The sequence below is a fragment of the Balaenoptera physalus genome, assembly GCF_965194825.1.
Source record: "Balaenoptera physalus genome assembly, chromosome: 16".
In the NCBI taxonomy this organism is placed as follows: Eukaryota; Metazoa; Chordata; class Mammalia; order Artiodactyla; family Balaenopteridae; genus Balaenoptera; species Balaenoptera physalus.
Window position 1 is genome coordinate 92076018 of NC_138898.1, and position 24480 is coordinate 92100497.

Consider the following 24480-nt stretch of genomic DNA (forward strand, 5'->3'; position numbering starts at 1 on the left):
CCGGGGAGGGGCCCCCATCATCACCGAGGGGTCTGAACACGTGCTGGAAAGCAGGAGGGGGGGAAATTGAGACACCTGGCCCGGAAGTTCTGACCCAGACAAGGGCAGCCGCTCGGGCAGGGCAGCGGCCTGGGTTGACCCGGGTTCCTCGGGCCCTCCACCATGCCAGGTCCTAGGTCCCAGCTCTGCCTGGCTGATCCGCTGGTCTCCTCTCTCCTTAGAACCTAATTTTCTTGAGCTGCAGAATGGGTAGGGTCAACCCACTTTTAAAGAGTGGCTTTAAGCATTAAGTGAGAAAATGGGCGTGAAAATGCTAGAAGCCCTCCCCGACCCTTTCTCCAGCCGCACCCCACCTCCTGCCCAGTTCCTCCATTCCTCGGGTACTCCTCTGTGACTTTGTTCCTGCTGCAGGGCCTCTGCCTGGGACACTCTTCCCTTTCCTCTGTGACAAGCCAATTCCCACTTACCCTTCAGGTCTCAGTTCTCATGTCCCCTCCCCAGGGAAGCCATCTCCGGCCTCTGAACCAAGACAAGGGCCCCTTCTTCACCACCTAATGGCATTGTGTGTCCCTTGGAGCACTGTCACAGGGGCAATTTTGCGTTTATCTGTGTATGTGTCTCAGTCAGGGTAAGAATGCTAGCTGCTGTAACAAACAGGTCCCAAAGTTCCAGCAACTGGACCCGGCCTGCATTTCTCACCCAGAGGCCAATCTGGATGTCCCGGGTCAGTGATGACCTTCTGCCTGACCCTGCAGTGTCCAAGCTCGTCCACCTGTGGCCCCATCATCTAGTAGGTCCTTTGCCTCTGGCCAGCAGACCGGGGAAGATTTAGAGTGTGAGGTGCATCCATCACCTCCATTGGCCAGAACTCAGCCACAACAGCCCCCCTGACCTGAAAGGGAGGCTGGAAACATCGGACCAGGCATAGGAAATGGCAAGTGCTGAGGTCCTGGGGCGGTCGTAGGAGGGGAGATGGGAGAGGTAACAATGGCCCATGCTGAGGACAGTGCTTTCCTTGTGAGGAGGAGGGGCTGAAGAAGTGGCAGGGGCAAGTTCTGGCTCCCGTGGTCATCAAAGATTTTGTGTTGAGGATAGACTGCAGGTGGCAAGCCAGAAGCAGAGCCGTGGTTAGAAGATTCCTGTAGAAACCCAGGCTCACACCAGCTGGTGGCTGTGGAGGTGGTGGCAGTGGTCAGCTTCCTGCAGGACGGGATGTGGGCAGTGAGAGGACAGGGCCCAAGGAGCTTGCCCAGGCTTGTGTTCCCAGCAGCTGGCAGGACGCCGTGGGCTGGCTGTGGGTGGGGCTGGCTGGGGGTCTGGGAGGACCAGGAGTGGCTGAGTGCAGGAGGCAAGAGGGGTGGAGGCTCTGAGGCCAGCAGGGCAGGGCAGGCCAGGGAGCAGCTGGAGATGTGATAAGGGGCCCCGACTTCATTCAGAGCGCTGCAGAGGCCAAGCAAGGAAGGGCTTGTCCAACTGGCTTTCTCGAAAGATCCCTTGGCTGCTGGGGAGGAGTGGACTATGGTGGCCAGAGGGCAGGAGGGAGCCGAGGGAGACTGACCAGTGGTCAGGGGCAAGACGTTGGTGGCCGCAGTGGGGAGAAGTGGGTAGGCTGGGGGTGTTCTGGATTGGGGGGCCCTGGAGAGGAGCAGGGCCGGCAGAAGGACGTGCTGTGTGTGAGGTGCTGATGGGGACACCCCCACAAATGCCGCCTCCCAAGTCACTGTCCCCAGAGGTGGCCACATGGTGGCCAGTGGGGGCAAGAGTGCAGCTTAAACTCCTCAAAATCAGAGCTCTGGCCACCTCCTCCTCTTCCTTCTGAGCCCCCAGCCCTGTCTGCCTCTCGTCCAGCCCTGTGACCACCGCCCCCCGCCCCCCCCCCACCCCCAACCTTGGCTTTACCCGACCTCACCGGCTTTTCCAGTTCTCCTAAATGCTGCCCTGGGGGTCAGGAAAACCCACTTGGCTCCTGGTTCTGGGACTAGCCACCACGCCAACTGAACTGGCAGGACATTGCCCTTTGTCCTCTAGCTGGGAAACCTCAGGGCAGGGCAGCATCCACAGCCAGCGACAGTCCCAGGTCACAGGGGCTCCCTGTCCAGCGCCTGCTTGCCCCCTGTGATGGGCAGCTCGCCACCACAGGGTCCAGCTGCAGGGAAGAGCTGGCTCTGGACTGGAAGACTGTCTCTGCTCCTGCAAGTGGGCACAGAAGCCACCCTGCCCCCCCGCCAGGCCTATCTCAGGAAAACACCTTCCCTCCTGCCAGGCCCTGTCTGGACAAGCCCTGGGCCTGGGGCCGGGTGGGCGGGGCCACTTCACTTGTCTGGTGTCAGTGTTTCTGGCTGTCTGTCCCCATGCCCACAGACAGGTTTCCCCGAGAATGTGGAGGGGAGCAGCCCAATAACTGAGGTCCCCACAAGAGGTACTTTTCCTTAATGACTTGGGTCACAGATGCTCAAAGTGGAAAACCGGGAATCAGATCAGGACACCAAGACCCCCGAGGGGTCTCAGGCCCAAGGAGCAGCCCGTGCGCACAGGCCGCAGGCGGGGAGACTCCTGGAGGGAGTCGCCCCCCCCACCCGCAGGGCCACCTCGGGCACCATGCCCCTTCCCCAGCCTCCGCTGCCTCTTCCGTGAATCCGGGAGATTCACATGCCCGCCGGCAAGAGAGGGCGGATGAGAAAGTCCTTTCAAAGCCCAGAAATGCGACAGGCGTTCCTGCTGCGCTCCGGGCGGGGGTGGGGGCCTCTGGGCGGCCTGCCCGGCTGCACCTCGGGCAGATCTCAGTTTCCCCGTCTGTAAAGTGGCCTTGACCGCACTGCTCCAGGAGGGTGGTGGCGGAGGCGTTGAAAAGAAAGACAGTCTCAAAGCCTCCCGCGGACCCCTGGGAGGGAGGGAGGCGAGTGGCGGGCGGGGCCTTGGGCGTGGTCTATAGGGGGCGGGGCCTGTTCGAGGCCGGAGCCTTGCCCCTGGCCTGGTGGGGCCGGGGCCGGTCCTGGCTCGGGGGCGGGGCCTTTCCGGGGCGGAGCCTGGCCGGGAGGAGTGGGACCTGATGGGGCGGGGCCTTGTGCGGCGGGGGCGTGGCCGGGAGGAGCGGCGCCTGGAGGGCGGGGCCTTGTGGTGGCGGAGGCGTGGCCTTGCCGGGGACAGGGGCTGGCGGGCTGACTCCCGCCGCGCTCCCGCCGGCTGCTAGTCCTCCCGGCGCTCTGGGGCGGGCTCCTCGTCTGCCCCGGGCTCGGGCCGGGCCGCAGCCCCCGGGAGCGCTCTCGGAGCCCCGGCGCCGGCCGGGCGGACGCCGCTGCCCTCATGGCGGCCATCACAGCGCTGCAGCAGTGGTGCCGGCAGCAGTGCGAGGGCTACCGGGACGTGAGCATCACCAACATGACCACGTCGTTCCGCGACGGCCTGGCCTTCTGCGCCATCCTGCACCGCCACCGGCCCGACCTCATGTGAGTGCGCCCGCTCCCCGCGCGCCGGCCTCCGGCGGGGAAACTGAGGCTGGGCTGCTCGGACTGCGGGCGGGGCAATGGGCCGCGTTCAGAACTCCCGGCCCAGGGCCTGGTGGGACGCTCTGGGGCCGAGCGGAGCCGGACCCTGCAGGCACGCCCGCCCCGTGGCCCCTGCAGCGCCTCAGTTTGCCCGACCACCAAGTGGAGCTGGGCCGGAGCCAGGACGTCCGGCCGCCCCCGCTGGCTTAGTCAGTCAGTCCGTGACTCAGGCCAGCGTCCTGGGCTCCGGCCACAGCCAGCCCTCCCCGTCGGTCTCCCTGGGAAAGGGCCGGCATAGCTGCCCTTCTGGGCCCTCTGAGACCCCCACTGTCCTGGGACCTACCTACCAGATCAGGGGGTGTGGGGCACTCGGGTCTTACTGTCTGGTACTGGCCGTCCCCCAGCCTGTTCCGGCACCTTTAGGAATGCAGCCCAGGGTCACTGTGGGGGAGGGGCCGATGCAGAGCAGGAAGCTTGAGACACCCACCCCCCAGGTCCCCTTGGCCGGGCCTCCTTACCCTAGGGTGATGGGGCATAAGATGGGAGCCTTGGGAGGTGGGGAGGGGAGGGGGCTAGGTCGTCTCCCCCCAGGAGGGTCTAGGGGTCGAGGCTGGGAGGTTGGCCCTGCCTTGTTGCCAGATCTTGTCCCCGCCCTGGACCCGCTCCGTCTGTTATTCACTCAGCAAACGCTCTTTGGCTGTGACTGGGACCTGGCTTGCTGAGACAGCTCTGTGCTGTGAGGCCCTGGCCCCCCTGCCTCGTGAGAATTCACAATGAGTACAGCTGCCAGGGAGGGTGCCTGGGCTGGGCGGATGGAGGCTCAGGAAGGGTGTCCTTGGAAGACGCCTCCTGGAAAAAGCATGCTGTTTGTCAAATGTTAAAAGTGTTCTCCTGAGAAGTCATGGCTGGAACCAGGGGTGGGTGGAGCGTGTTTGCCAGGGAGGGCTCGGGCTGGGAGCAGCCAGAGGCAGCACCTTCTCAGTGCTGCCCTTGGGCCTCTTGCTGTACAGACGGGGAAACTGAGGCCCAGAGAGGAGACAGCCTTGTTCAGGACACAGAGCATGTCAGGCAGAACCAGGGCTGGCACATGGGGCTCCTTCCCTGCACCCAGATGTCCGCTGTACCCCCAGGGACTGTCCCCAAGCACCGCCCTCTATGGGGAAGCTAGTCTTAAGAAAGAGGCCTGCACGGATTTCCTCCTCCCCCCCGGGGTTGTGAAATGCATCTGTGGAGCCGCGTGGGGAGCCCTCTCTGCTCGCTGCCCGCGGATTTGCCTTAGTTGCCCTCAGAGCCAGATGTCGGGGCAGCATGCGCTTCCACTCTGAACACCCGAAGCTGAGCTTTGATTGTGGGGGGCCGGGGCGCGGGGTCGTGGAGACTGGGAGACTGGGAGACGGACTGGCAGTGGAGCCTGGGCCAGGCAGGGTCCCCGGGAGGCTGGCTGGTGGCTGACCCCAGGGAGCCCGGACCGGGTCAGCGGGAGAAGTCCACCGTTGGCGGGAAAGAGGGTGCCGCCCTCTGCCAGCCCAGCAACCTCAGGACGCCGCGCGGGAGTAAATGGAGATTTGGGGCCTTTCCGAGCCCCGGGAGCTTCCATCTGTTCCCAGCTGTGCTGGGGTTAGAGGCCTGTGTGTGTGTGTGTGTGTGTGTGTGTGTGTGCGCGTGCACCTGTCCCAGCACGCACTGCCCGCGGGTGATCACAGGCGTGCACATGCTGGCACAAGCTGGTGTCTTACAGCAGTTCACATAGCCATTACTGAGTGCCTGCTGTATACACAGCACTGTGTACTGTACCAGGTGGCCTTGGCCCCTGCCTCAGGGAGTGACGGTTTAGGTACAGAGCCAGACAGCAAACAGATAAATGAACAGAAGCTCAAGGCAGCTCCAGAGGGTGGTGAAGGCTGTGCACGGAGGACGCTGGGAGGAGGAGGAGGAGGCCGCACCCTCGCACACGGGAGTGAGTTATCTCACTTACTGCTGGCTTGGTCATTGGCCACCTGCCTCCACTGGACTTTCAGCTCCAGAGGGTGGGGATGTCTGTCTGCTTTGTTCACTGCTGTGTCCCCGGTGCCTGGACGACTCTGGCACGTGACACGCGCTCAGTAGTTAACAGCACGCGGTCGGAGGTCTGTGGATGAGGGAGGTCCGCTTGGGGCCCAGCACGTATGGCCGTTGCTGTCAGGTGAGGGCTCTGCAGGTGCCTGGGAGGAGGAGGCCACGGGGGCAGAGATGGAGGCACGTGGCCACAGACAGGGAAGGCCACCAGCGGCTGGGAGGGACAAGGAACAGAATCTCCCCCTGAGCTTCCGGAGGGAGCTTGGCCCTGCTGACACCTTGATGTCAGACTTCTGGTCTCCAGACTGGGAGGGACAGAATAAATGTCTGTTATTCTAAGGCGCCCAGTTTGCCCACAGTCGTTGAGGCAGCGGTGGAGAACCAGTCAGGCTCCCATACGTGGCGGGGCCCAGAAGGGGCTCCACAGGTACCGGCTGATCGAATCCCGTGCGTGTGGGCCCATGTGTGTCACGGGCCTGTGTCTGTGCCTTAAATACCCCTCCGCCACCTCTGGTCCCGGCGATGCCTCTGGGCAAGTTGGTGGCTGGGGGAGGGATAGTCTCACCAAGAAGCCCTGAGCCACCCCACTGGCTCCCCGTGGTGCACGAGGGGGAGGAAACACGCAGGAACCTCGTGGGGTGGCCGTCCTCCCGGGGGAGCCCCCGAGCTCAGACTCGGTGACACTCACCCCCACCCTCCCCATCCTGTGAAGACCCTCCGGCAGCAGGAAAGTGGACATCCTGTCTCCCTGTCTCCTAGCTTTGCCACCAAGAAGTCCTTCCCTTTATCTCATCCCTGACCTTCCTGCTCCCGTGAGCCTGCTTCCTCCTGGCCCCCAGCGGAGGAGAGCAGCTGTGACAGGAGCCGGGCGCTGAGCCCGCCGGCTGGGGACTCCGGCCGCCTGGCTGTCCTCGCGCTGGCTCTGCCCACCGGGGTCTGCGAGTTCACCTGTGCCCTGCAGTGGCCGCCCCCCGGGGACACGGACAGCTGTGGGGGTCTCAGGCTCACCCAGAGATCCGCCCGGCCCATCCCCGCACCTGGCCGGCCGCCGGGCCCACCCCATAGCTGTAGGTGCCCACCCCATAGCTGAAGGTGCCCACCCCATAGCTGTAGGTGCCCACCCCATAGCTGAAGGTGCCCACCCCATAGCTGTAGGTGCCCACCCCATAGCTGAAGGTGCCCACCCCATAGCTGTATGTGCCCACCCCATAGCTGTAGTTAGTTTTCGCAGGTGGGCCTGGAGGTGCCCGCCGCCCGCAGGGTCTGTTTCCCCAGTGACGCCACATCCGCCCGCCGCCCGCCCAGCAGAGGAGAGGCCAGGTGAGCGCGCAGGAACCGCTCAAAACAAACACACCCTTCCTGCCTCCGGGCAGTAAACCTGTGGGGCTGGAGTGTTCCTTCCCCTCTAGCCGGACCAGGAGGGACTGAAGCTCCAGGAGGCCGGGAGGGCGGGCGGAGGGGGGGCAGGCAAGACGCCAGGGCTGCAGCCCTTCCCAGAGGCAGGGGCTGGGCTTCCTTCTCCTGGGCCGTTGGGGCGGGAGGGGTGCTGGCGGCCGGCCCTCTGGGAGCCGCGGAGGGGTCGGGGGTCAGGCAGTGGGTTCTGTGTAAACTCGCCGGGCCTCCCCCGCTCCTCAGTCCCGTGGGGGGCGACCTGACCTTTCCCTGCAGCTCTTGGGCCCCCGCCAGGCTGGGCCAGAAGTGGGGGCGGCTCCCTGGAGACGCACCGTCGTGGGGTGTCAGGAGACTCACCCCCGGAGGCCGGCACCCGGAAGCCGCTTCCTGGGCCGGAGCAGAGGGGGCTGGGCCCCGGGTCCGCGCCGGCCTCCCCTCCCACGCCGGCTTCGTGGTCAGCAGGAAGCCGCCTGGGGACAGCGGCCTCTGTTCTTGGCCTGGGGGCCTGCGGCTGAGAAGGGGCTCGGCCCGACGCCCCCCTGACTCCCCCTTAGGCCGCTGCAGGAGCCCCGGGCTGGCCCCTCCTGGCTGGGCCCTGGTCGGGGTCGGGGTCGGGGTCTGCGCCAGCCTGCGGAAGGCCTGCAGCAGGGGGGACCTGTTCTCCCCGCTCTGCCTCGGGCGCTTCCTCCGTCCACCCTCTCCCCTGGCCTCTTCCAGGGTGTCTGCCTTGGTGTCTCTGTCCCGAACCCTGCCTCCCCCCCGCTTCTGCCCTGTGGGCTCTCCTGTCTCATCTCTGGGCACTTTGGTACCCATGTCTCCCTCCATCTGTATTTCAGCCTCTCTGTCTGTCTGTCTGTCTCTCACTCTCCCTCTCTGCTCCCCTTCCCGGTGGGATTAACTCCAGATGTGCTGGGGATGCCCGGAAAAAAGGCTGGGCCTCTGTCATCTCCCCCCGCACCCCACTCCGCCCCCAGTCCCAGCGCCCACCCCTGTGCCGTTGCATTTAGTTCCAGGAAATAAACAGCGTGAGGTCAGCTCTCCAGGAATTTGGAAGGGGGTACACATTCCCAAGAGCCCCTGAGGCATTGGGGGCAGGAGGAGGTCAGCAGCCCTGGTCAGCTGTGGCCGGCGGGAAGCAGGCCGGGAGGGGCTGTGCGTGCCTCGGGCCCGGCGCCGGCCAGGGCAGGGCACGGCACACAGACCCAGTGAGCTCATTCATTAGGCCGGTGCTGAAAGAGTAAACAAATGCTGCCAAAGGCCCCTCACTCAGCAAGCACTGGACAAACTAACTCATCAGCACCGTTCACAGAGTGCCAGCTGTGTGCCTGGCCCCAGGCAGGTACCTTGGAGTCATAGCAGAACATACCTGATTTTTATTTTTTTATTTTTATTTTTGGCCATACCAAGCGGCTTGTGGGATCTTAGTTCCCCGACCAGGGATCGAACCCGTGCCCCCTGCAGTGGAAGCGTGGAGTTCTAACCACTGGACCACTGGGAATTTCCAGAACATCCCCGATTTTAAATACAGGAGTTCACCTAAAAAAATGATCTACCTGGGGAGGGTGCCCTGGGTCCCCGCCCGCCGGTGCGCAGGTTCTCGGAGGTATCAGCCCGCGAGGCCTGCTGATCAAGGTCCTGCAAATGGGCAGCTGAGACGACAGAAAGGAGCCATCCACCCGTTCCGTCCAGGAGCCCAGGGCGGGTGTCAGCAGGGCTGGTTCCTTCTGGGGCCTCCGCCCTGGGTGTGCAGACGCTGTCTGCTCCCCAGGCCTCCTCCTCGTCCTCCCTCTCTGCACATCTCTGCATCCAAATTTCCCCTGTTTGTGAGGACACCAGTCATTTTGGATTAGGGCCCCCCAGAGGCCCACTTTAACTTGATTCTGTGAAGTCCCTCTTTCCAAATAAGGTCACGTCCTGAGGTCGTGGGGGTTAGGACTTCATCGGGCCTCTTTTGGGGGACAATTCAGCCCATCCCACCAGGGGTTCGCCTGCTGGCAGAAACCTGGTCCCGTTGGACTTCCTGACCGGGACGGGCGGGCCTCTCCTTGGCGCTCTCTGAAGGGATTTGCGAGGCAGCTCTGACCCCTCGCCCGTCTTTGCCAGCCCGCTGGCCTCAGAGCTCCGGCCCCGCAGCTCTCAGGGACCCAGTTGATGCTGGCAGAACCCCCTGCCGAGGGGACGTGAGCTCAGGCCTCGGGAGATGGGCAGGGGCACTCTGGGCACGGGCAGCAGCGTGAGCCAAGGCCCCGGGGTGCTTGGAGGGAGCTCAGTCTGGGAGGGGCGTGGTAATCATGGGACTGGCCAGGGTGGTCCGGCCCAGTCGTGGAGCCTTGCGGGTCCAGGGAGGCAGCTTGGCTTTGGTGCTGAGGGTGGTGGTCCTTGAACTTGAGTGGAAGGGCAATTCTGCACCCTCTGGCCAGCATGCCTTTGACCCTGCTCAGGGGGGCTGGCACCGCGTCGTGGGTGCCCTGATTTACGCTGAGCTCTGAGACCCTCACTCTGGGTCTGCAGGCAGAGAGGGCGCTGGGGGCAGCTGGCTGCCCCAGATCGCAAGACGGAGCCGTTGCAGCCCCCCAGGGGGACCGAGGCCAATGCAGGGGGCAGAGGGCTTCCTTCTCCTTCTTGTTTGGAGACAAAACAGACCTTGTTATCCTGCCCTCCAGCACCGGGCATCTTGCTGAGGACACGGCCGTTTCGGTCAGTGACCCTGGGCAGGTCTGGAGAAGAGATTGAGCTTTCAAAGGGGTGGTGGGGGGAGGGAGGGAGAGGCGCTCCCGAGACCCCAGTCGCTGAGGATGGAGGGGCCTGCACGGCTGAGAGCCCCCGGGGCGGCGGACGGAGCCCGGCCACTCCACGTGCCGTGGATGTCGCTGGGTGTCGGGCTGCCACGCCCACCCTCCCACTCCTCCGGCCATTTGTCCCCCACAGACAGGTCTGTCCGCCGTCCTGTCCTGGGCACAAAGCACCCTCTGTTCTCCTGGGGTGGTCTCACATCTGGAACATGTTACCTGGGAGGTGGTCCAGGCGGAAACTGGGAGGCTTCCCGAAGAGCCGGGCAGGTTGATGAACGGCAGCTGGAGGCCGATGGGGCCCCTGAGGCGGGAGGTGGGCCAACCGCAGCCCCTGTCCTCCTCCCACCCCCGAAGTGTGACCCAGGGCCAGCCGCTGCCCCAGCCTCAGTTTCCTCATCTGTGTAATAGGCCTCCCGGGGACGTCACAGGGTCAGGGAGGTGGGGTCAGTGCACGGTCAGGGCTGGGAGCCAGGACGTCCTAGGCCAGGTGGCCTCAGGGTCTCCCCTCCCCCCTCTGTCTGCCACCTGCCCGACCTTGAGCCAGCGCCCTCAAATTCACCATGAGAAGCTGTGGTCACCCTCTTAGACGGGGACCCTGAGGCCCCAAGAGAAGAGGGGGGCCCGCCCGGGTCAGACAGCATGGCCGGGATGAGTCGGGATGGGGCCCCCCTGCCCTGCCCCCAGCTCCCTCCTGTGCCACGAGGCTTCCAGAATAAGCCAGTTGACCTCAGAGTGGCAAGACTGCCGCCCAGCACACGGACAGACAGACAGATCTGTATTTAACCAGCCCTCCCGAAGGCGTTGGGCCGCGTGGCCGAACGTCCCTTGCTGGGCCGACCGCCTGCTGGGGTCTGGCTGTGTTTTCCGGTCAGAGCGCCCTCCCGGGTGTGCTGTGCAGGGCGTGTGTGTGGAGTGCCGGGCCCGGCCTGGAGCTGGCGCTGGGCTTCTCCTCCTTTCGGGACGATCGCTGTGCTCCTGGCCTCTCCGGGGAGGCCTACCATTCTGGCCGGGCCTGGGGCCCCTGCACCCCTATGGTCAAGTGTGTGTGGGAGGCAGCGGGGGCTCTAATATTCTCAGCCTTGAGGGTCTGCCCCCTCGGGAGGACGGCTGGGCACCTGGTGGGCGCGTTCGAACCCCAAACACCTGGACGCTGGGGCCGAGGCCCTGCTCTGGTCCTGCTTTCCCTCTGTGTGACCTCAGGCAAGTCACGGAGCCTCTCTGTGCCACATCGCCTCATCTGTGAGAGGCGGGCATTGACGGCGTCTGCAGGTGCGAGTTGATATTTTTAAAGAGCTGAGAACAGCTGCGCTCATGGGAGGCGCTGGGTAAATAAAGCAAATGGTGGGAACCGGGAGGTGGAACGAGGGCCCGGCTTGCCCTGACCAGTGGGCAGCATGGAGCTCCGCCCACAGGAGCCCTTCAACCCCAGGACATCGGCCTCCCGTGACCCACCAGGCCCGTGAGCTGCCCAGGGGGAAGCAGCCCACCCTGAGCTGGGCCCTGGCTGGGCCGCCCGCTCGGCCACCCAGGGCCTGCTTCCAGCTACACCTAACTGGGCGGTGCGGAGGTGGGGCTCAGCCTCTGCAGGGCGAGGGGTGGAGTCTGCAGCTGGGGGCCTGTGTGGGCCGTTGGGCCCCAGGTCACGGGAGGTGCTGGACGGCATCCCCGGGCCCAGGGCAGGGCCAGAACCTGAGGCCTGGTGCCCAGCCCTCCTCTTGGTCGCTGTGTGACCTCGCTCCTTCACTGCCCCACCCCTGGCCTCGGTTTCCCCCTTTGGGCAAGATGACCTTTGAGGCCCTTGTGGCCCCTCCCTTTTTGGACCCTGAGCTACTTTGAACACTTGTGTTTTAATTTTCCAGAAACTTCGATGCCCTCAGGAAGGAAAACATTTACGAGAACAACAAACTGGTGAGTGCCTTCTCAGCCCGGTTTGCGCCGTCCCCAGCCCGTGCCCCAGGGACCCGAGTGGGCACAGCCTCCCCCGGGGTAGCCGCGGAGTCACTGCTGCCCACAGGTGGGCAGGGGGAGGCCGGGCACTCGCCGCCGGGCTCTACAGCCTGTCCCGAGCTGGGCAACCGCAGCTCCCCAGAATAGCCCCTGATCTTGTAGCCAGGCCTCCTGGTCCCTCTTTTTCTTGGTGGGGAGGGGAGGGGAGGGCCGGACCCTCCTTCCCACCCAAGGCAGAGCAGGGTCAGAGGTGGCTCTGTGGGGCAGGGCCCCCAGGTGGGTCTGGGGATGGACCCGCTCTCAGGCTGGCTGGGTTCACGTCCTGCCCAGCCATCCTGCTGTGGGACCCCACCCTGTGCCGGCCAGCCTCAGCTTCCCTGCTGCAAAATGAGCTCCGTGACCCCACGGGGCTGATGCCCAGAAACTTGGCCCGTGTCCTCTGCGCTTCCGCTGTGGCCCCTGCCGGGGTGCAGCCGCGAGCAGGACGCCCGCCCCCGTCAGGTCTGCGAGTCTGGGGGCAGCACCCCCAGTGCTGGCGATTGGAATTTAAATTTAACTTAACTGAGGTGAAAGAAAATGCCACGTTCAGTTCCTCAGCTGCACTGGCCACGCTTCAGGCACTCACTAGCCACGCGTGGATGGCTGAGAGTGGATGTGTCCACCGTGACAGGGCCGTCGGGCCACGCCGACCACGGATAGCGTGCGGGCGGGAACGGGAGCCGCAGGGAAGAGGTGGGGTGGGGGCGTGGTGAGGGGCAGGGACGCTGGGCGAAGACGAAGGAGAGGGGGCTGCAGGGGTGAAGGCTCTGGGGCTGGAGGGCACCAAGCTTGTGGGAAGCAGCAAGGGGGGTTGCGGCGGGAACAGAGGGACGGGTGGGCGGCGGGGAGGCTGGGACAGAGAGGAGGCTGGGGTGTGGGGGGACTTGGCTTCTTCTCTGAAGGCTGCTGTGCGATAGGAGCTGCTCGCTTCCGCAGGCTCTGTGCAGACAGCAGGGCGGGGTTAGGGGGCCGGCGCTGGCAGCCGGAGTGGCCAGCTTCTGGGTATATTGGGTTGGCAGAAAAGTTCGTTCAGGTTTTACTATAAGATCCTATGGAAAAACCCAAACGAACTTTTTGGCCAAGTCAATATTTTGAAGGAGTCAGAGGCAATAGGAGGCCTTTGTTCCTAGTGTGGCGGGGTGGTCACTGCTGGAGCCTGCGGGTCTGGGAGCCCAGGGGCCTCGTCTTAGACGCACAAAGATTGAGGTGGGGGTCGTGGTAGTTTAGGGGAGGGCTAGAGTGTGAAGGCAGGAGCCCCGCTGGGCTGGCAGGGCAGGGGAAGGGAGGGAGGAGAGGGAGAGGAAGCAGGGAGGGAGGGGAGAGGAGGGAGGGAAGGAGGGAGGGGAGGGGAGGGAAGGGAGGGAGGGCAGGGGAGGGAGGGGACAGGGGAGGGAGGGAGGGGAGGGAGGGGATGGGGAGGAGGGGGAGGGAGGGGAGAGGAGGGGAGGGAGGGGAGAGGAGGGGAGGGAAGGGAGGGAGGGCAGGGGAGGGAAGGGATGGGGGAGGGAGGGAGGGGAGAGGAGGGGAGGGGAGGGAGGGGACAGGGCAGGAGCCCCCACCGGCCACTGCAGAGTCAGGGCAGAGGAAGCAACTGTGGTGGCGGCGGGGAAGAAGCAACAGCAGAGATCTGCGTCCCCCGGGGCGGGGAGCCCACCCCCACCCCTGCCCAGTGAGTGTCCCTTGCCCGGCTTTGTCTTCTAGGACACAGGTGTTCCCCCTGGCCTGGGGAAGGCTCCTCCCATGGAGAAAGCTGCCCCCTGACCTGTAAGGTCGGTGCCGGCCAGGGGCGTACAGATTTAGGGGTGTGGGGGCTGTTGAGGGGGTCTCCACGGTGACCTGGGGCTGAAGTCCCAGAGCAAATAGCCCGAGCTGGGCAGGGCCCCCTCAGGACCGGGCCATGGCCTCAGCTGCTGTTACCGAGGACCCGCCGGGACGGGCCCCAGAGCTCCTTCAGTCCTGTGACTGGGCTGTGCTCTCCGTGGTACAGACGGGTAAACCGAGGCCAGGGGGGCCATGCAGGCTGAGCAGGACTCGAACCTTGAACCCAGAGCTTTCTGGGCTGCAGGCGGCTCTGTTGCCTCGGGCCCCTCCCGCCTTCCCTCCGGGGGGAGCTGGTGGCCTGGCCGAGGTGGGGGAGGGGCCTCCCAGCCCCCGCCACTGACCGCCCCCCGCCCCCCCAGGCCTTCCGTGTGGCTGAGGAGCAGCTGGGCATCCCGGCCTTGCTGGACGCCGAGGACATGGTGGCCCTGAAGGTGCCCGACCGGCTGAGCATCCTGACCTACGTGTCCCAGTACTACAACTACTTCCACGGGCGCTCCCCCAGTGAGTGCCCGCAGGGCCCTCCCTCTCGGGGCCTCGCCCGGCCCCCCAGCCCGCAGCCAGCACTGCCGTGGGTGCTGCCACCTCCTCCACGTCCTGCTGCAAGTGACGAGTGGGGTCCAGGCCCCCAGGCCTCCCGTTGCCCCTGCTGGAGCCGGCTCAGCCGTCCCCCTCCCTGTCCACCGGGCGACACACCCAGCTCCGCGCCTTTCCCTCCCTGGGCCTGGGTTTGCCCGTCTGCCCGTCTGCACGCCTGGGATCTGTGCGCACAGCTCTTGCCTCGGGCGGCGTGGCTGGCCCGTGTGGGCTCCCAGGCCCTGCTGCAGAGGCCCCCACGTGGTGCTGGTGGTCAGCTGGCCCTGGCAGGGTGGCTGAGGGCAGGCCGGGCAGGGGAGGGGCTGGCCTGGGTTCATCATTCCAGCCACTTGGTGCACCGGCAGCTCAGCGCCAGCCCCCCGCCCCGCCCCGCCTCACCCGGGCTTAGAAATCCCCGGAATCGCTCTGGGCACATGGCCAGCCTGCCTTAGAGCCCTACTTGGTGGAGAAACAGAAAGTCCCTTTTCCCTGACCTCAGATCGGGGCTCTCGGAGGGGAGGGGAGGAGCGGAGCGTGGGGGAGGCCAGGCCCCTGCTGGGAATGGATGCTCGCTGGGGCTACCCCTCCCCGGCCCCCAGGGAGCAGGGGCCGCCCATCCCCACCCCCGGCTCCAGGTCTCGGGCTGGGCACTGGCACCCCCAGGGAACCCGGACCAGGGGTGGCCCCAGAGTCTTTCAGAGCCAGCATGTGGGGCCGGGGCCCCTGACCCTGTATGTGTCGTGCCAGTTGGGGGCATGGCCGGCGTGAAGAGGCCCCTGTCGGACGCCAGTGAGGAACCGTCTGGAAAGAAGGCCCCGTCCCAACCTGCCAGGCCCTCGGCCACCCCAGCCCGGGGGCAGCCGCTGTCTCCGGTCAGCACAAACCCCACTGTCCAGCGGAAGGCTGTAAGCGCCCTGGCCCGCCCTCCCTCCGGTTCTTGGGTTTTCCACCAGCTTCCACTGAGTGGGGCTCTTGGGCCTGAGTGTGTCCCTCACCCACAGTGCCCAGGGTGGGGTGGGATCCCCTCGGGTCCCAGACACGGCCTCAGCTGCCCCCTGGACTGGCTCCCTGAGTGGTGGTCGGGATATGATCCCCGTTGTACAGACAGGTAAACCGAGGCCAGGGAGGCCCCGAAGGCCAAGTAGGGCCCCGAGCGGGTGTCTTGCCTAGGCCATCCCCCAACCCCGTAGGGCCAGGAGAGCATGTGGGCATGTCCTTCACTCCCAGGCCAGCCCTGCAAAGTGAGGTAGGCTTGCCCCACTTTTCAGAGGTGGAGACAGGACAGGGTGATGACTTGGGGCGGGGCACTGGGGATTGGGTAGGATTTCTGCACCTTGGGGTGGGAATAGGAGGTGCCAGAATCTGCCTCCTGGCCCCCGGAGACCCCCAAAGTCAGCCCCCAGCCCGCTCCCCTTGGGCCAGGCTGGAGACCCTGAACGCAGAGTCCGGCGGCCTGGGCACGAGCCTTCTCCGGGACCTCTGCTCTCCGGTCTGTACAGCGGGATCTTCTGGCCGCTGACGGGGTGGCTGTGAGGAGGGAAGGTGGGGCAAGCCCGTCAATGGCTTCCCCCCCCAGGGCCAGGCTGCAGGTGGCTCTGTCAGCAGCACCTGTGGCGTCTGCGGGCAGCACGTGCACCTTGTGCAGCGGCACTTGGCAGATGGGAAGCTGTACCACCGGAGCTGCTTCAGGTGGGCCCGTGAGCGTGTGTGCGCGAGTGTGCACCCGTGTGCGTGCCGGTGGGATGAGCGGCCCGGATGAGGGCCCTGGGGGAGCCTGGGAGAAGAGGTGTTTGCTGAGTGAGCCGCCACCCGCACGAGGGGACCCGGGATCCACGTGTGCCTGCTCTGGGGAGGCGCGAGTGAACGCGCCTGTGGCTGGAGCCCCCTCCGGTTTCCCCGCCCACCGCAGGTGTAAGCAGTGCTCCAACACGCTGCACTCGGGGGCCTACAAGGCCACGGCAGAGCCCGGCGTCTTCATCTGCTCCGGCCACCACCCTGGAACCGCCTCTGCCGGCCCCACGTTGCCGGGCTTGACCCCCAGGCGGCCTGGAGCCATGTCCATGGACCCCAAGACCCCTGGCTCCCCGAAGAAGGCCCAGGAGGCAAGCGGGCAAAGAGACGCAGGGCCAAAGGCCAGGCCGCCGGTGTGGGGGCCCGCGGCGGGCAGCTCGACTGCCAAAGGTTCCCCTCCAGCTGCAGCTGACCCTCCGGCCACCGCCTGCTCCCACGTCCACGCGGGGAGCCCAGCCGTGGCCAGGCTCTCGGTGGGCCCCGTGGGTGGCAAGGCCAGCACTCACGTGACCAACAGCTCTCCGACGGGGTGGTCGTCGCCGGCAGGCACCCTTCGTTCCGCCGTGACCCAGAGTGCCCGGGACTCTCGCCCGGCCACACCACAAGGCCGGGTAACCCCCCGAGGGGCAGCCCCTCAGACCAAGCTCAGTTCAAGGCCAGCGTCTCCGGTCCCAGCGAGCGCCCCGGCCTGGACCCCTTCGTCCTCCAGGACGCAGCAGGCCCGGGAGAGGTTCTTCCAGACGCCTGGCGCCGGCCCCGGCCCCGGCCCGGCTGGCAGGGCCCCGGCTGCCGCAGACGCTTCTCCCAGGGATGGCAGCAGGGAGCAGGCGTTGAGTTTCCTCCGGAAGGCGCTCCCCGAGCTGGGGGCAGCTGGCGCTCAGGCACCCGGCAGGTGGGTGGAGGAGGAGGGGCAGGGGGTGCTACCCCAGGAGGCCCGAGGGGCTGGGGCGGCCGGGAGGGCTTCTGGGCTCTGGCCCTGCGGGGCTGTGTGATGGCGGGGCTGCATGTCCCCTGCCTCAGTTTCCTCGTCTGGGAAATGTGGCGACGTAGACAAGGGAGCAGAGTGCCAGGTGGCCGGCAGGACGGGGACACGGCTGTACACTGTAGAGCCGGTCTGACGTGCTTGGGGGCACGGGTGCAGTGACGCTGCCGCCCGGGGCCTGGCCACACCCAGTCCTACGTGAGGACACATTTCACAGATGAGGAAACTGAGGCCGGGGGTGGTCCGAGCGTTGGCTGGTCTGACCCGAGCGGGGCTGCCCAGGGCCTCGTGCCTTCTGCACAACGGACACGGAGCAGCCGGGGTGACGGGGTGAAGGAGGGTCGCCGTGCTGCCGTCCTGGGGCTGCTGGACACAGCACCGAGCCTGGGTGGCTGGAACAGCGGACGTTATTCCTTCACAGAGCTGGAGGCCCAAAGTCGGAACTCCAGGTGTGGGCAGGGCCACTCCCTCCGCAGGCTCGCGGGGGCTCCCTCTGCCTCTTCCAGCTCCGGGGGCCGCCCGTGGCCCTCGACTCGTGTCTCCTCTGTCTTCACGGCCTCCTCTCTGTGCGTCTGTCCTCTCCTTTTCGCGCTTGTTTTCGGTGTCAGGGCCTCCGTAGTCCAGGATGACCTCATCCTAACTTGATTTTACCTGCCAAGAGCCTGCTTCCAAGTCAGGTCACACCCTGAGCTTCCGGGGGGTGGGGATCTGGGGGGACGCCACTGGCCCCACTACGGTCGCTCAGCAAGTCTCCACATCAGGCTGGCGACAGGGCCGCGCCCACTGCCTTGTGCTGCCTCTCCTGTGGGGGGCCTTCCCCGCTTGGAGCTGCTCACCCCCGCTGGGCCAGCTGGTGGTGCCAGGGGCTCCCAGGGAGGGCATGGGGGGGGAGAGCGGGCCCGCCTGCCACCCCAGCGCTGAGGGGTGTCCGAGGCTGTCGGGGGTGAGGGTGTGTAAGGACTCTCCCGGGAGCTCCCTGGGGCGCATCTGGCCCAGCTCCTCCTGGGAGCCCAGCCTGGGATGGGGGAGGAGCAGGGGGAGAGGACTTGGTCGCATAAGGGGCCCGGGGCACACGGAGGAGCTTCCCTGGCTTGCGGGGGTGCCCGGGGACCCTGCCGACGGCCTTACTTCCTGCACGTGTGCACGTGGGGGGGACGCAGGGTGGCCGCGTACGGGCCTCCTGGATGTGGCTCAGGATGGAGCTCGGCCTCCACGCTGAAGGCCCAGCTGCTCCTGAGCGGGCGGGTGGGTGGAGGAGGGAGGCACCGGGGGGCAGACCCCACGGCAGCGCCCTAGGCGCGGTGCGTCTGTGTTAATGTCAGCTGATGCCGGGGTTGAACAGGAGGGTGACGTCTGCCTACGGCCCGCCTCATCCCTCGGGAGGGGAGGGTGGGCACTGGGGAGCAGCTGCCAGGGGAGGCCGAGGGGCTTCTGCCTGGGGGTCGTGGCGGGGGGCTTCTGGATGCACCCATGCCCGACACCTGCGCCCTCACCCACAGGCCCTCCCTCGCCACCAGCCCTGCTCCCGGTTCCCATCCCAGATCCGAAGGGCCAGGAGCAAGTCCATCAGCCAAGCGGTCCCAGTCGGCGTCTCTGCAGGCCCTTAGCCCCGCTGCGAAGACCGCGCCGCCGGCCCCCCTGAGCGTGGGCAGCACCTCGCGGGTGTCCGCGCCGCCCCAGGCGGGCAGGAAAGACTCGGCTGCACCCTCAGGGGCCGTCGGGGCGGGCGCTGGCTCCAGGCTGAAGCCGGAGGCCCCGCGGGCCAAGGGTAAGGGCCCCCACGTCATGGGTGGAGCTGGGGTCACCGCGCCCAGGCTGTCGCCGTGCGTCGCGGCCGCTCTGCTCCCGGCCTGTGGTTCTGCCGCGGTTTGCTGTTGCACAGTCTGGCTCCCGGGGTCCGGCCTGGGGATCCGTCACCCTGTGTCACCATCGCCCGCCTGCCGGACGCCGCGTGGCCCAGTCCCTGCAGCGCCGCTGTCCCCTGGTGACAGCGCCCGGCAGGCAGCCACGCTGCTCTCCCGCTTTGCCGCACTCTGGGGGGGTCTCCCCGCTCCTGTGGGGTTTGCCGCCGCTGTCCGTGTGCGTCTGTCATCACTGCCCTGTCCTGGCGACGGTGGCCCTGTGCTCTGAAGGCCCTGAAGCCCCCCTGACTGCCCTGGCCTTGGGCTCTGGGCTGTTTTGGACACTTTCTGCGGAACTGCAGGGTTGGCCCCTTCTGGGTGCTGGGCTGTCTCTTAGGGGCACCCGTGGTATCACTGAGCTGGCTCAGAGCACGCACCACGCAAAGCCTTCTTCCCACTCCGTCCCGTGGCTGAGCCTCCAGCCTGAGGCCACTCTCCCCTGAGCCAAGGAGGCCTGCAGGTCGTCACCGCCCCCCACACAGGCGGCCTGCATCCCTGGGGCTCGCCCGCCACACGCTTGCCTGTTTGGCAGCAGAGGAAGTTGGGGCCCAGAGAGGGGCAGTGAATTGAATCCCCCAGGCACACACAGCGCAGGGTAGAGTCCTGGGCTCCTTCCCGGGAGCCAGGCCGGCCGCAGGGGTACCTGAGGGTGGGATGGCAGCAGGAAGAAGGGGTGGGGGGCGTGCAGCCTTTCCCAGCAGACCACCCCCCTCACCCCCACCCAGGCCCGAGTGCCAGCCCCCAGGAGGCCCAGGAGGACGGGCCGGCAGGATGGAGGGCCCGCCTGAAGCCCGTGGAGAAGAAAAGCCCCGCTGAGAGGTGAGGGGTGGGTGGGCTGGGGGTGCTGGACCTATGCCCGTGCCGTGGGTTTGTGCGCACAGGAGCCTGTGTCCGGGGCACGCACAGGGCCTGGCACACAGTAGGCGCTTCCCACGTGCCTGCAGGTGAATGACAGCACACACACACACCGTGAGGATGTGAACTGACATCCACAGCAGGGCTGTGTGCACGTCTCACCGTGCGTGTCAGCTGTAGAAGCAGAAACCAGCTCGTGCCAGCCTGAGTGACACAGGCCAAGTGCCCTTGGGTAACTGGACTTGGAAGGTCAGGGAGGGTCCATCAGGACCCTCGGTATCCTCGCTCTGAACCAGTCTGGAGGCCCTGGGGAATGAGGGCACGTTCGCTGGTGTGCGCCCACCAGGCCTGACCCTGGTGCTGGGCTGGGACCCCCGTTCACTATGGGGAGGGGGCGGCCCCCCCAGAAAGCTCAGTTAGGATGGAGAGGGAGAGAAGGCCACTGCAGCCTTCCGTGGATGAGGTCACAGCCGCTGGGGTCACACAGGAGACTGAGCCCATGGTGGTCCGGGTCCGCTGTGCGTGGCGGCTGCCCTGTGTGCCCCGCGGGGGTCCGTCACACATGCTCGGGGTCCCAGGTAGGGGTGGGGCCGGTGCCCATGTGTGCATCGGCTGTGGGTACCTGAACACGTGCTCACACCTGTGATGTAGGTGCACCTGTCCACATGCACCTGTGCTCCAGGAGGTGGGAGAGTCAGGGGCGCGAGCCCGAGGGGCACCACGAGGCCCCTCCTTCGGGCCGGCATGCTTCCCCCAGGCTTGTCTGCACAGGGGTGCTGGGCAGCCTGTCCCCCCACCGAACGACCTCTTGCCTTCCATTCAGGGCTCTGGAGCTGAAGGAGCCTCAGGTCCTGGGAGAGCCGAGGGCGGGTGATGCACCCCAGAAGGTCTCTGGGAGCTCCCAGGGGGGTGTCCGCATCACCCTGACCCCTGTGCGAGTGGACAGGACACCAGGCCCGGCTGGGACCAGCCTCCTAGGTAATGCCAGACAGAAGCCCCCTCCGGCCGTCCCCAGCCAGGCAACCTGGGTCTAGGTGGTCCCCTCCTTGGGGGCAGTGGCCCTGCTTGGCCAGGGGAGCTGGTGGTTCTGGCGGGTGTGTGTGTGTGTGTAATGCGCGTGTGCATGTCTGTGCACGTGCGTGACTGTGTGTGTCTGTTCTTAGCACTCAGCCGTCCTTGCACAGGTCACCAACCCACTGGGCTTGTTTCCCCGTGTGCTGTCGAGGGTCAGGATTCTGCCCCTTCCCCCTCCCGTGGACGTGACCCCTCCCGTCGGGCAGGACGTGGCTGTGAGGGCTGACTCCCGTGTTGGTGCCCCTCTGGGGGGGCCCAGCTCAGGGAAGCGGTGGGGGGAGGGCGCCGGGCCTGCTGACCTGACATGTGACTCTGTCCCCCACCCGTGGGCAGCTGCATCCCCCTCCCCGTTGCAATCCCCATCCCGCCGCAGGAAGCTGGCGGTCCCTGCCAGCCTGGACGTTTCTGGCAACTGGCTTCAGCCGGAGCCCTCGGGGAAGGAAGCCCCTGCCTGGAGCCGGAAGAAGGAGGAGAAAGCCGCTCCCCAGGGCAAACCAGGTCAGCCCAGGGACGCCTCCTGGTTCCTGCTTGGGGTGCAGATGAAGGGGGCTCCTCTAGGAGGATGTGCCCGGCGGGGGTTTGGAGGATGTATAGGAGCCCGCGGAGCCTAGAATGGAGGGAAGCCGAGCCTGGGGGCCAGCAGCCTCGCGCACCTGGAGGGGGCGGGGCGAGGAGGCGGGGCGGGGCGGGAGGCCTGGAGGGGGCCTCACCTGCCTCCTGGTGCCCGAGTCCGCAGACGCTCGGTGACGATGGAGCGTTTGCTCCTGGCAGCTGGTGGGAAGGGTGGCCAGGGTGCTGGCAGCGTGTCTGATGCTGCTGACCTGGAGGAGGGCAGGGGCCCGGGTGGGCACGGGGACTTCGGGGACGGGGCCTGGGTCTGTCTGTGAGCTCTCGCCCTTTGGACACCAGCCAGGGCTGCCCAGGGGCCTGCTGGGTGCAGCAGGGAAGCCGGGGTGTAGGGGGTGTCCCGGGAGGATGGGGCTGGGTGGGGGGTCAGGCCCCCTTCCAGACCACGCCTGGGTCACGTTGGGCCCGGTGCCTGAAGAGGTCTGTCCTGCCCCTTCTCCAGGGAGGCCCTCGGGCCCAGCCGGCATCCCTGTTCCGCCTGGCGAGTCAGTGCCTTCCCCGGTCAGGGTGAGTAGGCTAGGGTGCAGGTGGGTGAGGGGCTCAGCCCCGGGGGGCCCCCCGCCCCCACCCCCTCACCACGTCCTCATCCCCAGCTGCACCCTGACTACGTGCCCCAGGAGGAGATCCAGCGGCAGGTGCAGGACATCGAGAGGCAGCTGGACGCCCTGGAGCTCCGGGGCGTGGAGCTGGAGAAGCGCCTGCGTGCGGCCGAGGAGGGTGAGCCCCAGGCCGACCCCCTCCCCAACCCCCTCCGCCAGCTCGACCCTGGGCCGCGGCCCCGCCCCCGCGCAGGCCCCGCCCACCCCGCGCCCAGCCAGCTCCTCTCCGCAGACGCCGCGGAGGACGCCCTCATGGTGGACTGGTTCCGGCTCATCCACGAGAAGCAGCTGCTGCTGAGGCTGGAGTCCGAGCTGATGTACAAGTGCGTGGTCCCCCCGAGGCCTCCCGGAAAGCCCTCCTCTCCGCACGGGCCTGTCTGGCGCGGGGAGGCCAGTGGCTGGGCCGGGCTCACATCCGTGTCACCTCGGCAGGGCCAGGGACCAGCGCCTGGAGGAACAGCAGCTGGACATCGAGGGGGAGCTGCGCCGGCTGATGGCCAAGCCGGGTGCGTCCCCCGCGCCCAGCGTGGAGCCCAGACCGGCGGGGGTGGGAGGGGGTGGGAGGGGGTCTCAGTCCCAGGAGGTGGGTACGGGTGTGGGCTTTCCAAGGCCCTCTCATGGCTGGCTGCCAGGAGGAGGCGATCATGGCACACTCTCTCTCGAGCCGCAGTGGAGTTCCAGCTCCTCCCCTTCCTGGCTGTGTGTCCTTGGCTGAGTCACTCAACCTCTCTGTGCTTGGGTTTCATCCCTGCAAAGTGGGGGCAGTTCTAGTGCCACCTCCTTCAGCTGTTGTGAGGACTGAGTTAATGTGTGCAGGGGGCGGGTAGTGAGTGCCCAGTCTCTGATACGGCTGGTCGTTTGCTCACTCATTCACTCATTCATTCATTCATTCATCCACTCACTTATTCATACATTCACTTATTCATTCAACCGGCGTTGCCAAGAGCCCACCATAGGCCCCAAGACCCCACCCCCTCCTCCAGTGGAGGAGCCTGACCCTTGGGGAGTGGGGTCACTGTGTCCCTGACCAGGGTGGAGACAGCAGGGCTCCGGCTGATCCAGCTGTCCCTGCAGAGGGTCTGAAGTCCCCCCAGGACCGGCAGCGGGAGCAGGACCTGCTGAGCCAGTACGTGAACACCGTCAACGACCGCAGTGACATCATCGACTTCCTGGATGAGGACCGGCTCAGGTGAGGGCGGGGCCCAGGGGAGGGTAGAGCCCAGGGGAGGGCAGGGCCTTGGGGCCCAGGTGAGGGCGGAACCCAGGGGAGGGTAGAGCCCAGGGGAGGGCAGGGCCTTGGGGCCCAGTGAGGGTGGAGCCCAGGGGAGGGGGGCCCAGGTTCTCACCTCACGCTCAGAACCTTCCACTCCCGATCATCGATCATCGGGAGGAGGAGACCCACCAGGTACGTCTTGCAGGTGGGGCCGGAGGCCGAGGGCAGGCCCTGCCAGGCAGCCTGTCTTTGAGTTTCTCCCCCATGAGGCCTCTTGTGCACCCAGGCCCCTCCTGTCCCCAGGTCACTGCTGAGGGGCTGGGCCCCGAGGGGGCAGGCACCTGCCCTGGGAGGGGAGAGGGTGGTGCCAGGGTGTGGCTTACGGGCAGGTGAGAGGGCAGGTGCCCCTGGTGTTGGGTGGGCTCAGGGCCCTGGTGTGACGACGGCCCAGGCAGTCCCACCGCGGGCGTGGTCCTCACAGCCCGTTCTGTTTCAGGGAGCAGGAGGAGGACGAGATGCTGCAGAACATGATCCGGAAACTGGGTGACTGGGTGGCGTGGGAGGTCGGGGCTGGGCTGGACCCAGGGGGAGTTGGGCCTCCTGTAGGAGTGGGTGCTGGGACCCACATGGCAGGCTCACCCTAAGGGAGTGAGTTCGCCATCGCTTGAGGGATCCAAGAAGCACGGATGGCCCTGTGGTCAGGGTGAGGGGAGTGCTTTGCCCTCCAGCCGTGCCCAGCCCAGTGGACACTCTTAAGGGCAGGCGCACGGTGGTTCCCCAGGGGAGGGCAGCCGGTTGGGCTCTGCTGGGGCCCGGGAGGCTCCGCGGGTGGCAGGGAAGGCCGCAGGGCACTGGCCATCAGGTGGGCGAGTGACCCCTCTGTGTCTGTCCCCCAGACCTGCAGAGGAGTGGTGGGGACCAGAGGAAGAAGCCCAGGTTCCGCTTGTCCAATATCTGGTCCCCGAAGAGCAGAAGCAGGACCCCCGAGTAGCTGCCTGGCGGGGCTCCAGACCTTCACCCGCGGGTGGGGAAGGAATGTGGGCGGCGGGAGCTGCACCGCCCTCTCTGTGGGGTCTAGGCAGCCTCAATAAAGAAACTGACCATGTGGCCAGGGTTCCCTGTCCTATGTGGTCACGCGCTCCTGGGCAGCCCAGGGGTCTTGGCCACGTTCTGTTTCTGCACCAGCGTGGATGTGCCCATGGCCTTGAGAAGACGCTGACCCTCTGGGCTTGGCTCGGGCCCTCTGAGACGGGCATTTGAGCCACTTCCTGACCTGGCTGCGTGAACAGGCTAGACATGAGCCTTACAGGAACTGGGACAGGACAGGTCTCGAA

At 66.5% G+C, this 24480-nt stretch overlaps 1 protein-coding gene across 7 annotated transcripts; it reads left to right on the plus strand.

The window, feature by feature from the left end:
• Window positions 1-3156: 3156 nt before the first annotated feature.
• Window positions 3157-24253, plus strand: MICALL2 (MICAL like 2). Of its 7 annotated transcripts, none has more exons than XM_082430617.1 (17): window positions 3160-3446; window positions 11584-11632; window positions 13891-14032; window positions 14852-15009; window positions 15681-15793; window positions 16014-16787; window positions 18377-18645; window positions 19504-19597; window positions 20457-20611; window positions 21041-21205; window positions 21777-21841; window positions 21952-22051; window positions 22166-22256; window positions 22366-22439; window positions 23008-23122; window positions 23643-23689; window positions 24043-24253. In XM_082430617.1, exons 1-17 carry the CDS (start codon window positions 3304-3306, stop codon window positions 24135-24137), a joined length of 2649 nt encoding a protein of 882 aa, XP_082286743.1. In that variant the 5' UTR covers window positions 3160-3303; the 3' UTR covers window positions 24138-24253. The 7 variants fall into 7 exon arrangements, 5 of the variants coding, with proteins under 5 accessions (XP_082286743.1, XP_082286744.1, XP_082286742.1 ...); XM_082430618.1 differs by having other exon boundaries at window positions 14852-14976; window positions 21928-22051; XM_082430616.1 differs by having other exon boundaries at window positions 3161-3446; window positions 21928-22051.
• Window positions 24254-24480: the final 227 nt, after the last annotated feature.

What these genes read in the sequence shown, in the direction of transcription:
- MICALL2 (XM_082430616.1), top strand. Translation starts at nt 3,304, where the DNA reads ATGGCGGCCATCACAGCGCTGCAGCAGTGGTGCCGGCAGCAGTGCGAG. An exon ending in CGCCACCGGCCCGACCTCAT is followed by an intron (nt 3,447 to 11,583) that starts GTGAGTGCGCCC and finishes TTAATTTTCCAG; the next exon opens with AAACTTCGATGCCCTCAGGA. An exon ending in GAACATGATCCGGAAACTGG is followed by an intron (nt 23,690 to 24,042) that starts GTGACTGGGTGG and finishes TCTGTCCCCCAG; the next exon opens with ACCTGCAGAGGAGTGGTGGG.